This window comes from Phascolarctos cinereus, unplaced genomic scaffold (assembly GCF_003287225.1).
Source record: "Phascolarctos cinereus isolate Bilbo 61053 unplaced genomic scaffold, phaCin_HiC Scaffold_4;HRSCAF=312, whole genome shotgun sequence".
Lineage (NCBI taxonomy): Eukaryota > Metazoa > Chordata > Mammalia > Diprotodontia > Phascolarctidae > Phascolarctos > Phascolarctos cinereus.
Window position 1 is genome coordinate 133,249,948 of NW_027555847.1, and position 18,198 is coordinate 133,268,145.

Here is an 18,198-nt window from a genome sequence, read left to right on the forward strand (position 1 = left end):
TTGAGCACGTGGTAGACACTTGAGGTTTACTAAACAGAATGGTTCATTAGCTGGCCCAGGGTCTCAAGATCCAAGGCTGCTCGACCAAGCCTGACACCTCCCTGCCAGGACATGAGGAACAGCAGCCTAAGGCTCTTCGGTTAACTGAGCAATGGGCACCTCCCCCCAGCCCCGGCTCTCCCGCCCATTGGTCACGTGACACCGGCATTGTCCCTCCCCACCCCACCACGTGCTTCACTGCCTCCTCCGTAAACAGTGGGAGTGGGTCACGGTGGCCTCCTGTGCCCACCCAGGCCAGTCTCTCAGTCCAGTGGCCGTCTCCTCCCCTCTGTTGGCTGGGATCGCCAGCTTAAATCAACAGGCAATTTTCCATCCGTCAGAGGCGATGTGGAGGCTCCAGGAACTCGAAGGGAAGGAGGAAAGCCACCCTATCCAAATGCAAAATGGCCGCCCGGACGCGGAAGACTATGGCTTCTTCTGGGCCTGCCTTTGCCAGGATCCAAAATGGCCGCAGGCAGCGTCGACGCAGAGCGAGTGAGTAGCTCTCTCTTCAGGTCCCACCTAGCGAGTAGGTGGAGTCCCGTGCGCGCGCCCCAGGCTCGGTCGGGCTACGCCCCCTTCCGGAAGTGACGGTTGATAGCGGAAGGCCGCGGGTGCCGCGGGAATTGAAAGTTGTGGAGCGTAGTGCTTAGATACGTCGGAGGTGCGGGCGGCGCGGGAAAGGGGCGCCCGAGGCAGAGAGGAAAGAAAAGGCGGAGGCGGCCGGAGGAGCTGGAGAAGGGGTGAGCAAGGCGCTGTGACTTGGCCGCCCGGGGCGGGAGCTGGGGCGCGGGAGGAAGCGTGGAGACCTGGACCCCGCCGTGCGCTCCCCGCTGCGGGCTTGGGAACAACAGCTTAAAGCAAGACTCCGAGTCCACCTTGACCTCCCTAGCTCCCGCTTCAGGCACACTCCAGACCTCTGCTGTAGAGACGGCCCGCCCTTGCTGCCCCTCCTCCCCTCCCCGCGTGTTTAAACGCTATGGTGTGGACTGGCAGAAATGGGGATGTAAGAGGAGTGATTTCAAGGGGGGAAAGAACCCTAATAACTTGGGAGGGGGAAAGGCTTGCAAGCGCCTGAACTGTGCTTTGAAGGAGGTTTGAGGACTCTATCCATAGAAGCTACCTGTGCGAAAGCAGATACGTAGGAGATGGAAATGTTGGAGAGGAGCGTGATGGCTGAGTTTAATGGGAAGGGAAAAGTCATATATTTGTCAGTCAGATCCTAGGGAGGGAAGCAAGCAAGCTTCTCTTTGTTAAGCATCTACCATATGCCAGGCACCGAGCTAAGTACTTTACAAATAAAAATAGGCAGCTAGGTGGTGCTGTGGATGGAGCCCCAAGCCTGGAGTGCTCCTGAATTCAGATGCAGCTTGAGATACTTTCTAGCTGTGTTTGTCTCAGTTTCTGCATCTGTAAAGTGTGAATAATAATAGCCCTCGCCTCCCAGGGTTGTTGTGAGGATCCAATGAGATTTTCCTGGTGAAGTGCTTAGCACAGTGCCTAGCTAGCTGCCATTGTTATTTTATCTCTGCAGCCCTGGGAGCTAGGGGATATTACTCCCATTTTACAAGAATGGGATTATTTCGGGGCCGCTAGGTGGACCAGTGGACGGAGCAGCTGCCCTGGAGTCTGGAGGGCCTGAGTGCAAATGTGGCCTCAGACACTTAACCCTCACTAGATGTGTGACTCTGGGCAAGTCACTTAACCCCAATTGCCTCACCAAAAAAAAAAAGGGGGGGTGGGGCGGGGAGGGGGGGAGAATTATCTCAACAACCTGGGGAACTAGTTATGTCTGTGTCGCTTAGAAGGTAAGGATTAGACAGCTAGCGAATGTCTGAGGCTGGATTTGAAGTCAGATTTTTCTGACTACAGGCCAGGTATACTATCCCCTGTAACCACCAAGTTCTCGTCCCCCTACCTGGGGGGAAATACGAAGACGACAAAAGGCAGTAATGTGAAATAAGATGAAATGTGGTTGGGAGTGAAATTGTAGAAGGCTTTAAATGCTAGGCTGAGGATTTTTTCCAGAAAACATTAGGAATCCATGAAGGTTTGAGTAGGGAATTGACATAGTCAGATCTGCATTTTAGGGATAATAGTTTGGCACCTACAAAGAAGATGGATTGGAAAGGGAGTGAGGAGACCAGTTAGGTATTGCAGTAGTCCAGGTAAGAAATAATGAGGGCCTGAATTAGAGTAGAAGCTGGGATGGGTTCAAGAGATGTTGTAAAGGTAGAATTAACAATAGATGACAACTGATTGAATATGAGAAAGTGAGAGTGAAGGATGATTAAAGAATAATTCCAAGGTTGTGGATCTAGGTGCCTGGAAGAATGGTGATGCCTCCAACAAAATTAGGAAATTCTGAGGTAGAGGAATGGGTTTGAACAGAAATAGGAGTGCCGTTTTGGACATGTATTTTAGATACCTCTGAGATGTCTAAGTGGAGATATTGGTCCTGCAGTTGACCATGTTGGTCTGATTAGACCTATAGATCGATAGATAGATTTGGGAGTCATCGGCATAGAAGTGACAGAGCCATTAGAACTGGTGTATGGTAACCAAAGGAAAAGATATGGTCCAGGGCAACTATGGTATGTATCCACTTAAGAGAGCAAAGTAAATTGAGAAGAGTTGTCAGAAAGGTAGAATGAGAACCAATAGAGCATTTCCAAAGAAAGTAGGATTTACAGGAAAAGAGTGGATGGTTGACAGTATCAGAAGCTGCAGGGGGTTAAATTGAATAAAGTCAGGGGAAGGGGAGGGAGCCATTGGATTTGAAAGTTAAGAGATTGTTAGTAACCTTGAAATTTATCAAGTGATAGGATTAAAAGGTGATGGGGCTGTGGATAGAGCTCTAGGCCTGCAGTTAGCAAGACTGATCTTTGGAAGTTCAAATCTGGCCCCATTTACAAGGTGTTTAACCCTAGGAAAATCACTTAACCCTGTTTGCATCAGTTTCCTCATCTATGAAATGAGCTGGAGGAAAAAATAGCAAAGAAAACCTCCAAATGGGGTCACCAAGAGTCTGAAAAGCAATTAAACAGCAACAGCTGGATCAAAGGCTAAATTGCAAAGGTTTGAGAAGTGAATGGCAGGTGAGAAAATGAAAATAACATGTATAAGTGATCGTTTCAAGAAATTTGGTTGTGAAATGGAGAAAAAGATATAGGATGATATATCCCATGTGTTGATTTGCTAGGATAGAGGTGGGTTAGTGAGCTTAAAAAATAAATAAAAAAGGAGCATCAATGAAATGTTAAAAAATAAACAGAAGGAAAAAAAGATTCAGAAGTGGACACAAACAGGGCAATTTTGTTATTGCTTTGTTTAATATACTTAAAAATACAAATTCATAGGTTTATATACAGCTCTTGTTCTTTGTGTATGCAGTTACCAGTTTGTTAAATGTATGATAATTTTTAAAAATTTAACAAAAGATATGATACACTATAGTCTGAGGCAATAGCAGAGTCAACTGAAGGGATTTAAGGATAAAAGGAAACATGGGCAATTTTGGGGGGTGGCATTTCTGTAAGTAATAGAGAAGCCAATGAATAGAAGAGATTGAAGCTGAGAGGAGTTTGATATGGCACTGAATAAGTAAATTAATTTAGTTAGTATTTGCATTTTCATTACATTGGCTTAACACCATGAGTAGTTAATATTTCTCATATTATTTAGGTCTGTTTCTGAAAACAAGTGTTTTGTAGCTGTATTTAAATACTTCTTGGGGGGCAGACTTCCAAATATTATACATTCTGCAATTTTAAATGTAATTTCTCTTTATAGCTCTTTCTGTCAAGGTTAATTGGTGTTATACAGAAGTGCTGATGATTTATATATGTTTATTTTATATTCTGCAAGTTTGCTGAAGTTATTGACTGTTTCAAATAAGTTTTAGTTGACTGTGGGATAAGAATGCTATCACATGATCTGCAAAAAAGTGATAGTTTTGTTTCTTCTTTACCTATGCTTATTCCTTCACCTTCTTTTTCTTATCTGGGTGCTATACCTAGCATTTCTAGTTCTTCTGTGTCAGAGAGAAGTATTGAGAATAAATATCCTTAGTACACTCTGAGCTTAAATTCTAAATTCTTACTAGAAAAGATTTCAGCTTATCCTCATAATATATAATGCCAGCTCTTGGTTTTAGATGTAAATTTGATCTTACCCAAAAGACCGTGTTTTTAACCAAAAAGAATGTTGTATTTTCTCAAAATCTTTTTATGCAGCTATTAATATTATCATTGTGTTTGTTATTTTTTGTTGTTAACACAATTAAGTTTGTCATTCTTCTAATACCGAACCAACTCTATAAATGTAATAATGTATCATTTTTGTAGTATTGTAGCCTCTGTCAATTTATTTAATATGTTTACATTAATTTTCATTAGGGATATTGGTCAGTAGTTTTATTTTTCTGTTTTGACTCTCCTTGGTTTAGGTATCAAGACAATATCTGTGCCCTATTCCCTCAACTTCGAGTCCCCCTCTAGATACCCTGCTCCTGCCTTTTTGCCCTCTGTGGAACACCTGCTGTGTAATCAACAAAGTTCCTTTCATCTTAAACTTCTTTCTTTCACACTCCCTTCCATCCTCTGGCCCTCAGTGAGACCTGGCTTGACACTACCTCCCTTGCACCCTTTTCAGTACTGGGTACTTTCTTCCCCTCATACTCCTCAATTCATTTGTCACAATTGAGGAGTCAGACTGTTCCTTCCTCCCCACTGCCTTTTCCATCCTGGACTTTACTTCTACTACCATCACTCAGTAGATTCCTCCTTTGAGGTTCGTGCTGTCCAGATTCATCACCTAATCCAAATCCTTGTGGCTATTAACTGACCTGTAGGTCATTCTCCATCTTTCTTCAGTGAGTTTAGTGCTTGGCTCAGTCTTTCCTCTTTGACTCCCACCCTCGTACTAGGGGACTTCAACATACATTTTTTTTTAATTTTTTTTAGGGCAGTTGGGGTTAAGTGACTTGCCCAGGGTCACACGGCTAGTAAGTATTAAGTGTTTGGTGTGAGGTTGGATTTGAACTCAGGTCCTCCTGGCTTCAGGGCCAGTGCTCTATCCACTGCGCCACCTAGCTGCCCCCTTCAACATACATATTTATGTTTCCTCAATTACCCTAACTTCCCAGGTCCTCAATATCCTCAATTCTCATGACTTTTTCTTCTACTCCAGGTTAGTTACATACAGAGATGGCCCTGTCCTTGAACTTGCCACAACCAGAAGTGTTCTACTTCAGTGTCCACAAAGTCCAGAATTCTTTTATCTGATCATAATTTTTCATCATTCCATCTTTCCCTTTGTCATGTAATGGCTAACTGTGCTCTTCATATTCACCATGACCTCCCATTTCTTCCTCCTTTCAGTTCTTTCCTAGGTTTCTGTATCATTACACCAAAAGCACCACCATGCTTCTAGTCACCGAGTTTTCCAACTTCAGTGTCATCTTTGATTCTTCACCTTCAGTCACTCCACATATCCAGTCAGTTGCCAGATCTTGTTATTTCTGTCTCTGCGCTGTCTCTTGAATGTCTCCTTTTCTGCATGCAAGAGGGTTTTAACTGTCCCTTCGGCTGATAATCGGTCCCTCCAGGGTTTCCTTTGTATGTGTCTCTATCTGTGTATGTTGTCTTCTCCAACAGAATGTAATATCCTTAAGGAGAGGGGCTGTTTTGTTTTTCTTTGTATCTCTAGCACCTAGCAGTAGTAGGTGCTTAATAAATGCTTGTTGATTAACCTAGCATCAAAGGACCCTGGTTCAAATCTGCTGCTTAGCATTCCATCTTAGGTAAGTCACTTCTTTTCTCTGAGTCTCAGTTTCTTCCTTTGTGAATGAGGGTGGTGGCCATCTGAGAATGGGGAAAGGGGAGAGGTATAAGGATATAATCAACAAGAGTTAGCACTTGGTCACATAGGAAATGAAGAAGAGGTAAGAATTAAGAATAATTACAAGTTTGCAAACCTAGGTGACTGGAAGGATGTTGGTAACCTCAACAGAAATAGCAGAAGTTTGGAGAAGGCAAGATAGTGAGGGGGTGTTTTTGGATACACTGAGATTGAGGTGCCAGAAGGAACATGCAAATGTAAATGTCCAGCAGTCAATTGAATGGATAGGTCTGTTCCACAGAAGAGGGTGTGAGATCCCTATATCATGGGGATGATAATTGACCCCACAGGAACTGATCAGGTTACGAAGAAGAAAGGAAGAGGGCTTAGGGCACAGAGCTTTGGGCTGAGTACCTATGGTTAAAGGAAGGGCTTTTAAATCCTCTGTGTGACATTTAAAATCCTTCATTACCTGGTCCCTTCCTACCTTGCCAGTCCAGTATTCTTATATCTTACTCCCTTCCACACATACTCTATGATCAAGTAACACTGGCTTCCCCACTATGCCCTACAGACAGTCCATCTCCTGGTCTTTTCGCTGGCTGTTCCCAGTGCTTGGGATTCACTCCCCCCTCTTTGGCTCCTTGCTTCCTTCAGTTACCAATTAAAACCTCACTTTCAAGAAACCTTTCCCAACGCCCTTTTAATGCTGCTGCCTTCGCTCTGTGATTATCTCTGATGTATTGTCTCAGTCTGTCTCTTTGTACCTAGTGATTTGCATGTTGTCACCCCAGTTAGACAGCGACCTTCTTGAGAGTGGGAATTGGGTTTTTTCTTTGTTGTCATGCCTTTCTCTGATTTCCCAGTGCTTACTTAGCACAGTGGCTGGCAGGTAGCGAGCACTTAATAAATGCCTGTTGACTTGAGGGTCATGAATCAGCCAGCAGAAGAAACCGTGAAAAAAGATCAACAACTGTATGACAAAAATGAAAAGAGGCCATTGCACTTGTATATGAATGACTCCCAAATCTGTGTCACCACCTAGCACCTCTTCAGAGAGTCAGTCTTGTATTTCTAGCACTTGTTTAAAGACCTAGATCTCTAGCTGGGTGTTTTACTGCCACTCAAACTCAATATGTCCAGAACTGAATTCCATGTCTTCCTGCTCCTGTCAAGTTAATCGTGTCCCCAGCTTCCCTGTTTGTGATGACACTTTGCTTCCTAGTCACCCTGGGCTTGAAAGCTCCAAATCATCTTCCTCCCTTCCCTTCTTCTACCTTCACATCCAGCACATGCCCGATCCTGTCAGTTCTGTCTTCGTGTTATCCTTTACATCTATGAACACTGCAACTACCCTAACTTGGGCTCTGGTTGTTTTTTAAATAGACTCCAACATGAGTCATTCTCATAAGTCAGTCTTCTATGTAGAAATTTTCAGTAGCTTCCCGTTGCCTGCCAAATCAAGTAAAATCTGGTTTTAGAACTTGATCTACCTTTCCAGTCTCTGCTTGCGCTATTTTTTTCAAGTTCCAGCCAAACTGAGTTATTCTTTATTCTTCCTTTCTCCGCCTCCTCCATTTTTTTGTTCATCCTCATCTGTTTCTTTGGCTTTGCTGATATTATCCTCTGTCTTTGCTGATATTATCCTCTGTCTTTGGATTGAACTCATTCTTCTCCCAACCACCCTCACCTTCCCCCCCCAAAAAAAAAAATCTTGAATGATTGATTGATATCCTTCCCTTCTCTCAAGGGCTAATCCAAGTGCTTCACTAATTGGAAACCATTAAGGAATATAGACTGTATTTCTTCCTTTACACTTGACCAAACTGAACTGGTTCCTCTCTGGATGTGTTCCACAGTTTCCCACGTCTGTGCTTGTGTTCATATTCTTCACTATACTGAAATACCTACTTTTCTCTCTCTTCTAATCCTTCACTGTTATCTGTTAGTATCCTACTCACTGCTGGTGGGAACTTGCCTCCCTAATCAGAGCTCATAATATTATATATTCTTCCTATATATATTTTAATTTGTATTATAAAGTTATATCCTCTCCCATTTACCTCAAGCACAAGGTACTTAAGGACAGAAACCAAGTCTTATCTTTGAATGCCTAACACACTGTGTTGTATGTAGTAAGCACTTGATAAATGTCTGTTTTATTGACTAAACATTACATATAGCTTCTTTAGGTAATTCTTAAGAGAAAAACACTCTCATATAGCCTGTTTTCTTTTGGAGGTTGGTGTAGGTTGTTATCTGTTTACTTCTTGCTTGCCCTAGGGCTCTTGGCCAATAGGAAGTGATTTTTTGAATGGAGATTGAAGCTGTTTTTGAGGATCGAGTCTCAAAAGGTGAAAATGAAGACTTGGAATCATTTGTTTCTCTTTTCCCTAAAATAATAAAAACTGCTTATGAAGATTTTTCACAGAAAAGTAGTAGTTCTGAACAAGTAATATTTAAAAGAGCCTTTGTTTTCAAAACTTAGTTTATGGTTCTCCATTTGCCCTTCCCTTGGCATTAATGACTAGTTTTATACCTATCAATTTAAAACACATGTTTAACCCCTTCCAAGTGGTATCCTGTGCTAGGTGATAGTGGAAGATTCAAAGATCTGTAAAACATAGTTTCTGACCCTTTCAAGCTTACAATCTAGAGGGGGGAGGGGTAGAAGGAAGAGAGAGAGAGAGTGGGGGGGTACACAGATAGATAAGAAAAACAGAGTGAGACAGATGGAAGAACGAATACAGAGGGAAGATATGAACACAGTGTTGTGGGAGATCCCAGGAAGGAATTTGGGTGGGAAGGGGTCAGAGCAGGTTTTCTGGAAAAGGTGGCATTTGAGCTAGGCCTTGAAGAAATTAAACATACAGAATTGGAAGAAATGCTTTCTGGGTGTTGTGCATGGTATGAGCAAAAGGCAAAGAGAGTTAGGAAAACCTGTGATGTGTACAGGTGACTGTGGATAGCCCCATTTGAGACCCTAATGCCTTCTGTATTAGGAAAATTGTTCTTTGAGTCTCTATTCTTCCTTTTGATCCAAACCTTAATTAGATGTGCTTTTTCTGGATTTAGATACCATGGGACCTGAAAAAGAAGCCAATGAAGAGAGTGTGATTTTGATTAGTGATGACGAAACAGACATTGAAACTACCTTAAGGAATTCTATTGTAGTGATTGAATCTTCTGGTATGTACTGTATTAAGTAAGGTTTTTTTTAACAGTGAGAAATAGCGTGGTGAAGGGGAAAGAACATTGGCTAAGGAACCAGAAGATGTGGGTTCAAATCCCAGCACTGCTGTTTACACCCTGTGTGACCTTGTGGACCAAATCATTTTAATAAATCTGGGCCTCAGTTTCTTCATCTGTAAATTGAGGAGGTTGGACAGATGACCTCTGGGATCTTTTCCAGTTTTGAATTATGATCCTCAATGTAGGCTATTAACAACATAAGGAGACCAATCAATTAGATACATTAGCAGACTTCATAAAATATGAAATTACTTGTCAGTCTTCCTGTGATTTAAGTAATTTGTGAAGTCCTCAGTGAACAATAGCAATTGCATCTCCTCTACTAAATATGATTTGGTGTGGAGTAGGAAGAAAAAATAAATAGTTGTAATACCAGCACTAAACCTTTATGATACTGTTTCCTAAACTCAGGCCATATACAGACTAGTTGGGCATAACACACATAAAATTACAGAAAGTTCCCTTTATTAGCAACTGACCAACAGGTTCAGATTTGACACATCCACTAGTTCATCTCTAAAGTCTTTTCTAGCTTTTACACTAGGCTCCTTAATAAACAAGGGAACATCAGATGGAATAGTAAACAGTCATGGTCAATCATTTCCTGTAGGGACTGAACTACTGAAGAAGTGGAAGGTTATTAATTGGTACAGAAAAAGCGAGGAAGAATGCAGATGAAGATAATAGAGGAGCTAACATATGTAAAGCATTTTGCAAACCTTAAAGTCCTACATCAGTGCTAGCTATTATTATAGCATATTCTAAGCAGAAGCAAGAATAAGCTAGTTTGTTTTGAGGAAGGAAAGAGCACTAGAAAACTAGCATAACTAACACTAAGAATCTCTGTAGGAAAGGAAAATGGAATTAGGTTGATGGAAGATCTTTAATCTTGGGCTGAGGATCTGGGACTATAATTGGGAAATGTTGTAGAATTGTCGAAGTGACATAATAAAAACTAATCCTTCAGGAAGAGTATTCTAGGAGTCCTTCCTGTGTAGGAAGTATTGGCGCAGTATAAACTGGAAAGACCCACAAGAATATAAATTATTGCAGCAATCCAGGTGTGAGTTATTTAAGACTGATAGCTGTAGAATTGGGATAAGAAGCAGACCTTTTTATCAACAGGACTTGGCTTTTTTAGATTAGATGAAAAAGGATTCCAAAAATGACCTCAAATTGAGAATTAACCTAGATTAGAAGAATATAAATCAAAGAATTTTACTGTTGGTCATTAGAGATTATCTACTCAAACCTCATTTTGCAGGTAAAGAAACAAGTGTTGTGAAGCAGCTTACTCAGTTACATAGCTATCTAGCTAGCATAATGGACTTGTTGACTTGGGGTTTCAGTCGTGATGGAGAAATAGGAAAAAAAAGCTATAGAGAGATCACTTTATATTGAATTAATTACGAAATACTGATCTAAATCTCTTGTTAACCACCCCCTGAGAAATCCACTTCTGTAAACCATAAAGCTATAACAAAAGCAACTACTTAACATATGGGCAGGAATAAATTATTAAAGTGATGGTAAATATTACAGATTCTGAGAGTAAATTAAAAAAAAATAAGTTACACTTACTTTCTCCTCTCCCTATCCCGCCTTTTTTTTTTTCCCCAGAAAACTCTGATGTAGAAGAGAAGAAATCTGAAGAGATTGTGGATGAGGAGTCTGGACTAGTAGTTACTTTTTGTAAAAAAGGGATGGTGATGCCACATGCAAGATATGACTGTATGACACACCCCTTTGAGTATGTTTTTTTTTTCACCATGGCAGCAATAGAGAAGTGTTTTCTTAAAATACTTTTATTCTGACTAACTTTATGAAAACCTTGACTTCAGGTTAACTGAGACATCCTATAAAGTCGACTTGCATTTGCTTATATATGTTAATGTCCCATCTAACTTACTAAAATTTATAGTTTGGAGTTTGTTTCAACTGGCATTCTCAAGTGAACCATTCAAATCATAGTAAACAGTAAAATATGAGTTTACCTTTCCTTTCTGGGTAAACTTTACTTTGGGGATATAGATCAAAACAATTTAACTTATGGAGAATCATAATTCAAGTGTGTTTAACTTGAAGCTACCCATTTCTTTTGTGGTCTTTTCATGTCGGGTTTTTTGTTTGTTTTGGGGGTTTGTTTGGGTTTTTTTGTTTACTATTAAGTATTATCTGACTTTCTGAATGAAAAAGTGCAATGAATAGAGCACTGGCCCTGGAGTCAGGAGGACCTGAATTCAAATTTGGCCTCAGACACATGACGTTTACTAGCTGTGTGACCATGGGCAAGTCACTTAATCCTGATTGCCTCACAGAAAAAAAAAAAAGGAGAGAGAGAAAAAAAGTGAAGCCTGTCCTAATTGAATTTATCCTATTACATTTAGCTTCAAGGATCTATCCACATTAATTTGTTTTATCACATATAGCTTGAAATGAGTGAGCCATCAGCTTTGTCCTAGGAGTCTTTTTGTTACAAAGAAATTGTCATGATGAGATTTGTCTGTATAAACTCAAGCCTTTTTTAAAAGCCACACCACTTAAATGAGATCTCAAGAAAATTACAGTTTCTGAATTGGAAGAGACCTCAGCAGCCTTTTACAACATGCCAGACAAGTGATCTAACCTTTGCTGAGAGACCCACAATGATGGGGAGCATACTGTTTCCCAAGGCAGCCTGTTCTGCTTTGGGATGGCTCTAATTACTAGGAGGTTTTTCTTGACATCATGCCTAAAATTGTCTCTTTGCAACTTCCACCCATTGTTCCTTGTTCTACCCACTAAAGATGAGTATAACATGTCTAATCAGTCTGTCACATGACAGGCTTTAAAGTGTTTAAAGATGGCTACCATATAACCTCCTCTTTTCTTCCCTCCCAGTCATCTCCTCTCTAAACTACAAACAGCCTTCATGTGGCATAGACTCAAGGGCCATCACATTGGCTGCCGCTGATTGTTCTCCAACCTGTTGGTGTCTTTTATAAGCTTTGTTGTCCAAGATCGAGCACAGTATTCCAGAGGAGATCTGGCCACAAAAGAGTATAGGAACATGTCTGCTCTGTCCCAGATACTGTATTAAGCTCTGAGAATATCCGTCCTTACTCCTGGAAGCTCTGCCTCTCAGTGAAATGAAAGACCATGTTACCATTTTTATCTATCATATCATACTTTTGGCTCATTTTGAGCTTGTAGTCCCACTAAAACCCCTGAATCTTTTTCAGACAAACTGCTGTCTAACTATCCCTTGCACTTGTGCAGTTTTTTTTTAAACCTAGGTGTAAGGCTTGATGTTTATCCCTATTCAATTTTATCTTATTAGATTCCACCTAATGTGCTAACCTATCAAGATCTTTTGTGAATCACTGTCTCCCAGATTTGAGTCCTCACAAATGTGAAAAAGAAGATTATCTATTTTTTGATCCAAGTCATTGGTGAAAATGTTAAATGCTGCCAGGCAAGGAAGGGGTCAAGCAAAGACCCTTAAGACACTCTATTGGAAAATATTAATGCCTGCTTTTTGAGTCCAGCCTTCCAGTTACTTCCATATTCACCTAATTATTCTCACCCACATAAACATGAGATGTTTTATCAGATGTTTTGCAAAAATTGAGTTAAGCTGTTTACAGCATTCTACTGACCTCCCATTTTAGCAACTTTGTCAAAAAAGAAGTAAGATTAATCGGTATGACCTATTCTTACTTGAATCTGTTCTAGCACTTTGTGATCATTGCTTCCATTTCTGGATGCTAATCATCTCTTTAATATGTTCCATAATTTTGCCAGGAATCCAACTCAAGCTCACTCACCTATAGTTTGCACATTGAGTTCATTCTTTGCTGTCTTTTGAAAATGGGACAGTTGTTCTTCTTCAGTCCTGCCAAACCTTGCTGTTGTTTATTTTTCACAAATCACTGATGGTGGCTTAGCATTATATCTGCCAATTCTTTCAAGACCCAAGGTTGCAGTTGACCTGAGCCTGAGTAACTTGAATTTCTCAAGGGCAACCAAGTGTTATTACTATCTTATTACTTTTTTCTTTGGAAAGGAAAAAATATGTAATTATCGACTGAAAAAAGCTATACATATATAATTATTGTGAAAAGAACATTTTTACATTTCTGTTCAAGTGAAGATGATGTTGTTCTATCATTGTTGTACTCTTTGCTTCCACTGTCATTTTCTTAATAAGCATAATTTTAGACCATGGTAAGGTTTTATACGTGCCAAATTTGGGATGAGTGGGAGAGTATAATTTATATTCAAATCAATATGGCATATTCTATATTTCTGTAATTATATATTAAATATATATTTTTATAATAGCATGTTATATGATTATATATTAAATATATATTCTGTAACATATATCTATATTCTCTTTTATCACTAACTTTGATTTTGTATTGATTTCAGACGAACAGAGAATGAGACATGTATTCCTGTTAAGCAAAATTCAGATATGTGTGGTCAGTGCTACTGCTATGTTTGTGATAAACTAGCATCAGAGGTAAGGTGAGATTAAGTCAAATCGGAATTGAGGTGCTGAAAAAATAGATACTTTTATGGATTTTAGGACTTTTATACTTAAGAGTGTTTTATATGATTAGACTTTTAGACTAGTTATATTGGGAAAACTTGCTGATAGATTTCATAAAAGCTTTTATATAAGTCCTCTATGAGGCTACCTACCTACATAAATCAAAATGGATTGTTGAAGTTTTCTTTATAATATGATTTAAACAATTACCTATTTAATTGTTTGTACACTTTTAATAATTTAGTAGACAGTTTGTCCAAATGTATATAAAATTTCTGAAATTTGTAGTAATTCTCTGTGGAAAAAATAGCTCAGAATTAGCATTTAATTACTTATGAAGAAGATTTAAAAGTAACTGCTGATAGAATGATTTACTTTCCCTTTATTATTGCTAAACACAAAGTGTTCCTATATCTATGGTAATACTACATAAATCTGTTTTTAAAAAGATGTTTCCCCATATTATTTTTCTATATTTTATGTGGTTTCATTAGCATAAGGTTTATGCATATTTAAATGAGGATCTAGATTTTTTTTTATAGAGTAATCTTAGTTGACTTTGAGTAAGTGTGTAGTTATTCCTTCCACATTGCGACTTTACCCATCACAACTTTTTTTTTTGTGAGACAATTGGGGTTAAGTGACTTGCCCAGAATCACACAGCTAGTTAGTGTTATGTGTCTGAGGCTGGATTTGAACTCAGGTCCTCCTGACTCCAGGGCCAGTGCTCTATCCACTGTGCCACCTAGCTGCCCCTCCCCATCACAGTTTTGATATATCATGGGTCAGCATGAGAAATTAAATGGGAATTTTGGGGGAGTTTTTCAGAAGCTGCAGATGATACAGAAAAAGTTTAGAAACTCAGGAATGCATAAAATATATATGCATATATATAGTATTGTAAAATATCAACCCCAATTTTACAATAAGGTACTATAAACACCGCATAAAAGAGAAAGAAAAAAAATCAGACTTCCTCACTGGTACAAAGGGACAGCCAAAATATTTTATGCAGATTTTCCACATCACGAGGGCACTGTATCCTTAAGCCCCATAATGTGGAAGAGTTGACTGTACATCTTTTATCTTTAGAAATGTATTTTAGGGGGCAGCTAGGTGGCACAGTGAATAGAGCACCAGTCCTGAAGTTAGGAGGACCTGAGTTCAAATCCAGTCTCAGATGCATAACACTTACTAGCTGTGTGATCCTGGGCAAGTCACTTAACCCCATTGCCTAACCCCCCCCAAAAAAAAAGGAAAAAGAAAAAGAAATGTATCTTAATTGGTTAAATCAATCATCTTGCTTACTGAGGCCAAGAGATTTTAAGTTAGAACCTTCTATGGGCCAGTTAATGCCTCTCTTTCATAGCTAAACTCTACCTGTCTTCTCATGAGTACATCTCATAACGTCCTTTCTCCCCTGCTGCTTTGATGAATTTGTTTTGACATTCAGTTTGATGAACGGAATTTGATTTCAGGGCTGGCCTTTAAAACAGTAATTTTTTTTTTAAATTAAGTACATCATAATGAAAGAAAATATAGTGAAAATGGAGACCCTTTTCCAATGATCTTAGAATATTCCTCAGGCCGAAACAGCGTGGAATCTGGAACACGATTAACCTTGGATTGAGATTCAACTTCTGGCTTATGTAATGAAGCCAAAGGCAAAATCTATCAACATACTTTACAGCAGCAGTGTTAAAAGAAATTGTAAAATATTTACATATATATTCAGTTAATATAGCTTGTAAGAAAGTTGTCCCAGATATACAGGAAAAAACTGTGGGGGGGTTTTACTTTCTTGAAGAGCTAAGCTTTCCAAACTGTACAATGCTTTCAGCACACTTGAGAAATGTTCTTCCTTTGAAACCATCTTCTGTCAGTTAATATCATTGGAAACGACTGGCTGGCAAATTGTGGGAGCCCTGGCCTGGATCCCTGTGTCAGGATTGCTACCACCCCCAGAGTATTAGTAGTTCTAGGACACTCATCTATTCCTGGCAGAGAGTATAAGTGGATTAGTACACTTCCATTATTATACTGGAAAAACTGTTCAGTACACTTACCCTATTAATGATGGATCGATATTGTCATTTTTATATACCAAAAAAAGCATGTTACTGTCTTTTGGAACTAAAGTATACCTTGCCTATAACACCTTCTAAGAAACAGTTGGTCATCTGTCAAGACGCTGTGTAACATACAGGAGAGTCCTTGTTTTTTAAAGTTAAAGTTTTTTTTTTAAAAAAACAGTGTCAATATTGGACAACTTCTTCCTCTTGTCATTGCAATGCCCATAACAAAAGTAAATTTTGGAAGGATCAGCGAAATTTTACTTTGACTGGTGTTCTTGTAATTTTTAACCTGGAACCCACAGAGATAGACACAGATCTCCGTCATGGGGGTAAGCAATTGATATTTTTATGTTGCTTTAAAGTCATTACAGTTTGTTCCTCTATTATCTCACTTAAAATAATTTTCTGTGACTTTTTCTTTCTTTTCTTCTCCTGAATAAGAGACTTTTCCCCCTCTGCCCTTCCCCCCCCCCTTTATTTTATTTTAGGAGAGCTTCTGTTTAAATTTCTTCGAGACCTTTCTGTACAATATAACAACTATCTTTCTGGAGAGATTGTACTGAGTCTTCAGGACTGTGTGTGTTCCTCAAAACAGAAACCTGGCCAATGCAGTGTCTGCAGCCAGCTCCAAAATGAGGTTATATACAGGTGGGTAAAGTATTAGTGATAGCACCATAGTAAAATTTGAGGACCAAATCTGTCTCTTGTTAGCAATCTTGTAGTGACCCAGTGGTACCCAAGGTAAAGATTATGTCATGCTATGAAAACTTTTTTTCTTTCCTCTTATGATCTTGAATGATACTTTGTATCCTAAGTGTATTATATATTCCTTTCAGAATTTTCCTTGGTGCAGTAGTTTGTAAAATTCTAGAAACTTTTACAAATACATTAAATGAATATTGGTATCCACATATTACCACTGATATAATGACTTCCAGACAGTTTCTTTTTCTGTGACATTTTCACAACTGGCTAGGGTATTTTAATGCCCACCTGAAATAAATAAGAAAAGAGAGTATCAACAGCAGTTACCTTATTGACAACATAAGATTTTTTAGAGTGTATATTAATATTATGGGAAGTCAAAACAGTTTTCCTGCTGATTTTGTTCGCAATCCAACAAGGCCCTTTATTAACCTAGCACTGCAGGTACAATCTGGTTGATGCTTTATTGAATTGTTTTCTCTGAGAATTGTTACTATCTACTTTCAAAGATTGTTTAAAATGTAATTAGCTGCTTTTATGGTAAAAGTCTAGTAGCCAGGCAGATAAGTACCAGGTTTGGTTTGGTTTTGTTTTTCAGCGGTTGAGCTCCAGGAGAGATTCTACATATGATTTGGTACCCAACAATTAAGAATTCAATCCCATTTTGATGGATGGTGACAGAGGAAAAGCATTATAGTTTTTACCAGTTAAGATAAGACAGGCGATATTCAGGAAAATTGGGTGCCAGCCCTCTTAAAGTGAGATAATTTTAATAAAGGTCTCTTTCCTGTTTTGGTCACTGTTGATCTATCGCCCAGTCTCCTAACTTTCAATTTCGCAGAAGTTGAGAAACAAAAATACCTTCTAACTGTATTGTCCAGATTTTATTAGCAGTAATACTCTGTCATTTTAGAAGCGTTGTGTCTTTAATCCTCAAAACCTTACAAGGTAAGTAGGACTGGTGTTAATCCCATTTTAGATGAGAGCATTGATGCTCAGAAGCTAAGAGGTTGATCTAGGATTATATAGCTAATGAATGGCAGTACTTGGGACTTGGCTCTTCTGTCTTCTAGTCCAGGCAACATTTTCACCTGTTGTTTCTTACGTAAACTCTGGTTGAAATACATGTTTAATGTAGGATACCTCCTAAAACATGAGCTAGCAGAGAGGACAAGAACTTGACTGTTCATCACAAATTTTTAAAGACTTCACCGGTTCTGTCTCCTGTACTGCCTACCAACTAGTTTCCAAGGGGAGTGGAAGACATTGACTTTAATTTTTAAAAGCTTAATATAACATGAAGTTTTTCCTCCTTGACAATTGGGTTAAGTTTATATACTTATTCATATGGATTATAAGCGAACCAACTGACCCAGCATCTATGGCTCTCCTCAGTCTTCAGGTTTAATTTGACCTATTTTAATGGCTATTGCCAAGGATCCCGAACATGGATTCTATTTGTCCTCATGTCATCTTATAAAGGGAGTAATTTAAATATAAATATAAAAATGCAATCAATTAAGCATATTCTTTTTTTCCTTAGGTATTCAAATGTTTTCAGTTTGGTATCTTCATTTATAAATAAAGCAGAAAAAGAGAAGCCTAAAAGTGCCGCTGTTATGTTGTTGGGAGCAGCCAGGGAAATAGCACTTCACAAGGACCCTGCTCCGTATGTATCTAGTTTTGCATGTTGAGATCCCTTCACTAGAATAGAGTGTGAGTGACTGTCACCCCAAAAAATTTATGCTA

The 18,198-nt window shown here is 39.1% G+C and overlaps 1 protein-coding gene across 2 annotated transcripts in view; it reads left to right on the forward strand.

Moving 5' to 3' along the window:
• Window positions 1-226: 226 nt before the first annotated feature.
• LOC110222006 (uncharacterized) overlaps window positions 227-18,198 on the forward strand; it is a 54,991-nt gene continuing 37,019 nt past the window's right edge. Inside the window, exons 1-7 of one of the 2 annotated variants that reach the window (XM_021006803.2) lie at window positions 227-534; window positions 8,956-9,069; window positions 10,753-10,882; window positions 13,546-13,639; window positions 15,923-16,073; window positions 16,233-16,392; window positions 17,993-18,118. In XM_021006803.2, the coding sequence (XP_020862462.1) occupies window positions 444-534; window positions 8,956-9,069; window positions 10,753-10,882; window positions 13,546-13,639; window positions 15,923-16,073; window positions 16,233-16,392; window positions 17,993-18,118 (866 nt within the window). In that variant the 5' untranslated portion in view covers window positions 227-443. Of the gene's footprint in view, window positions 535-609; window positions 783-8,955; window positions 9,070-10,752; window positions 10,883-13,545; window positions 13,640-15,922; window positions 16,074-16,232; window positions 16,393-17,992; window positions 18,119-18,198 lie in introns of those variants that run through there. The other variant, XM_021006805.2, reaches the window with a different exon arrangement.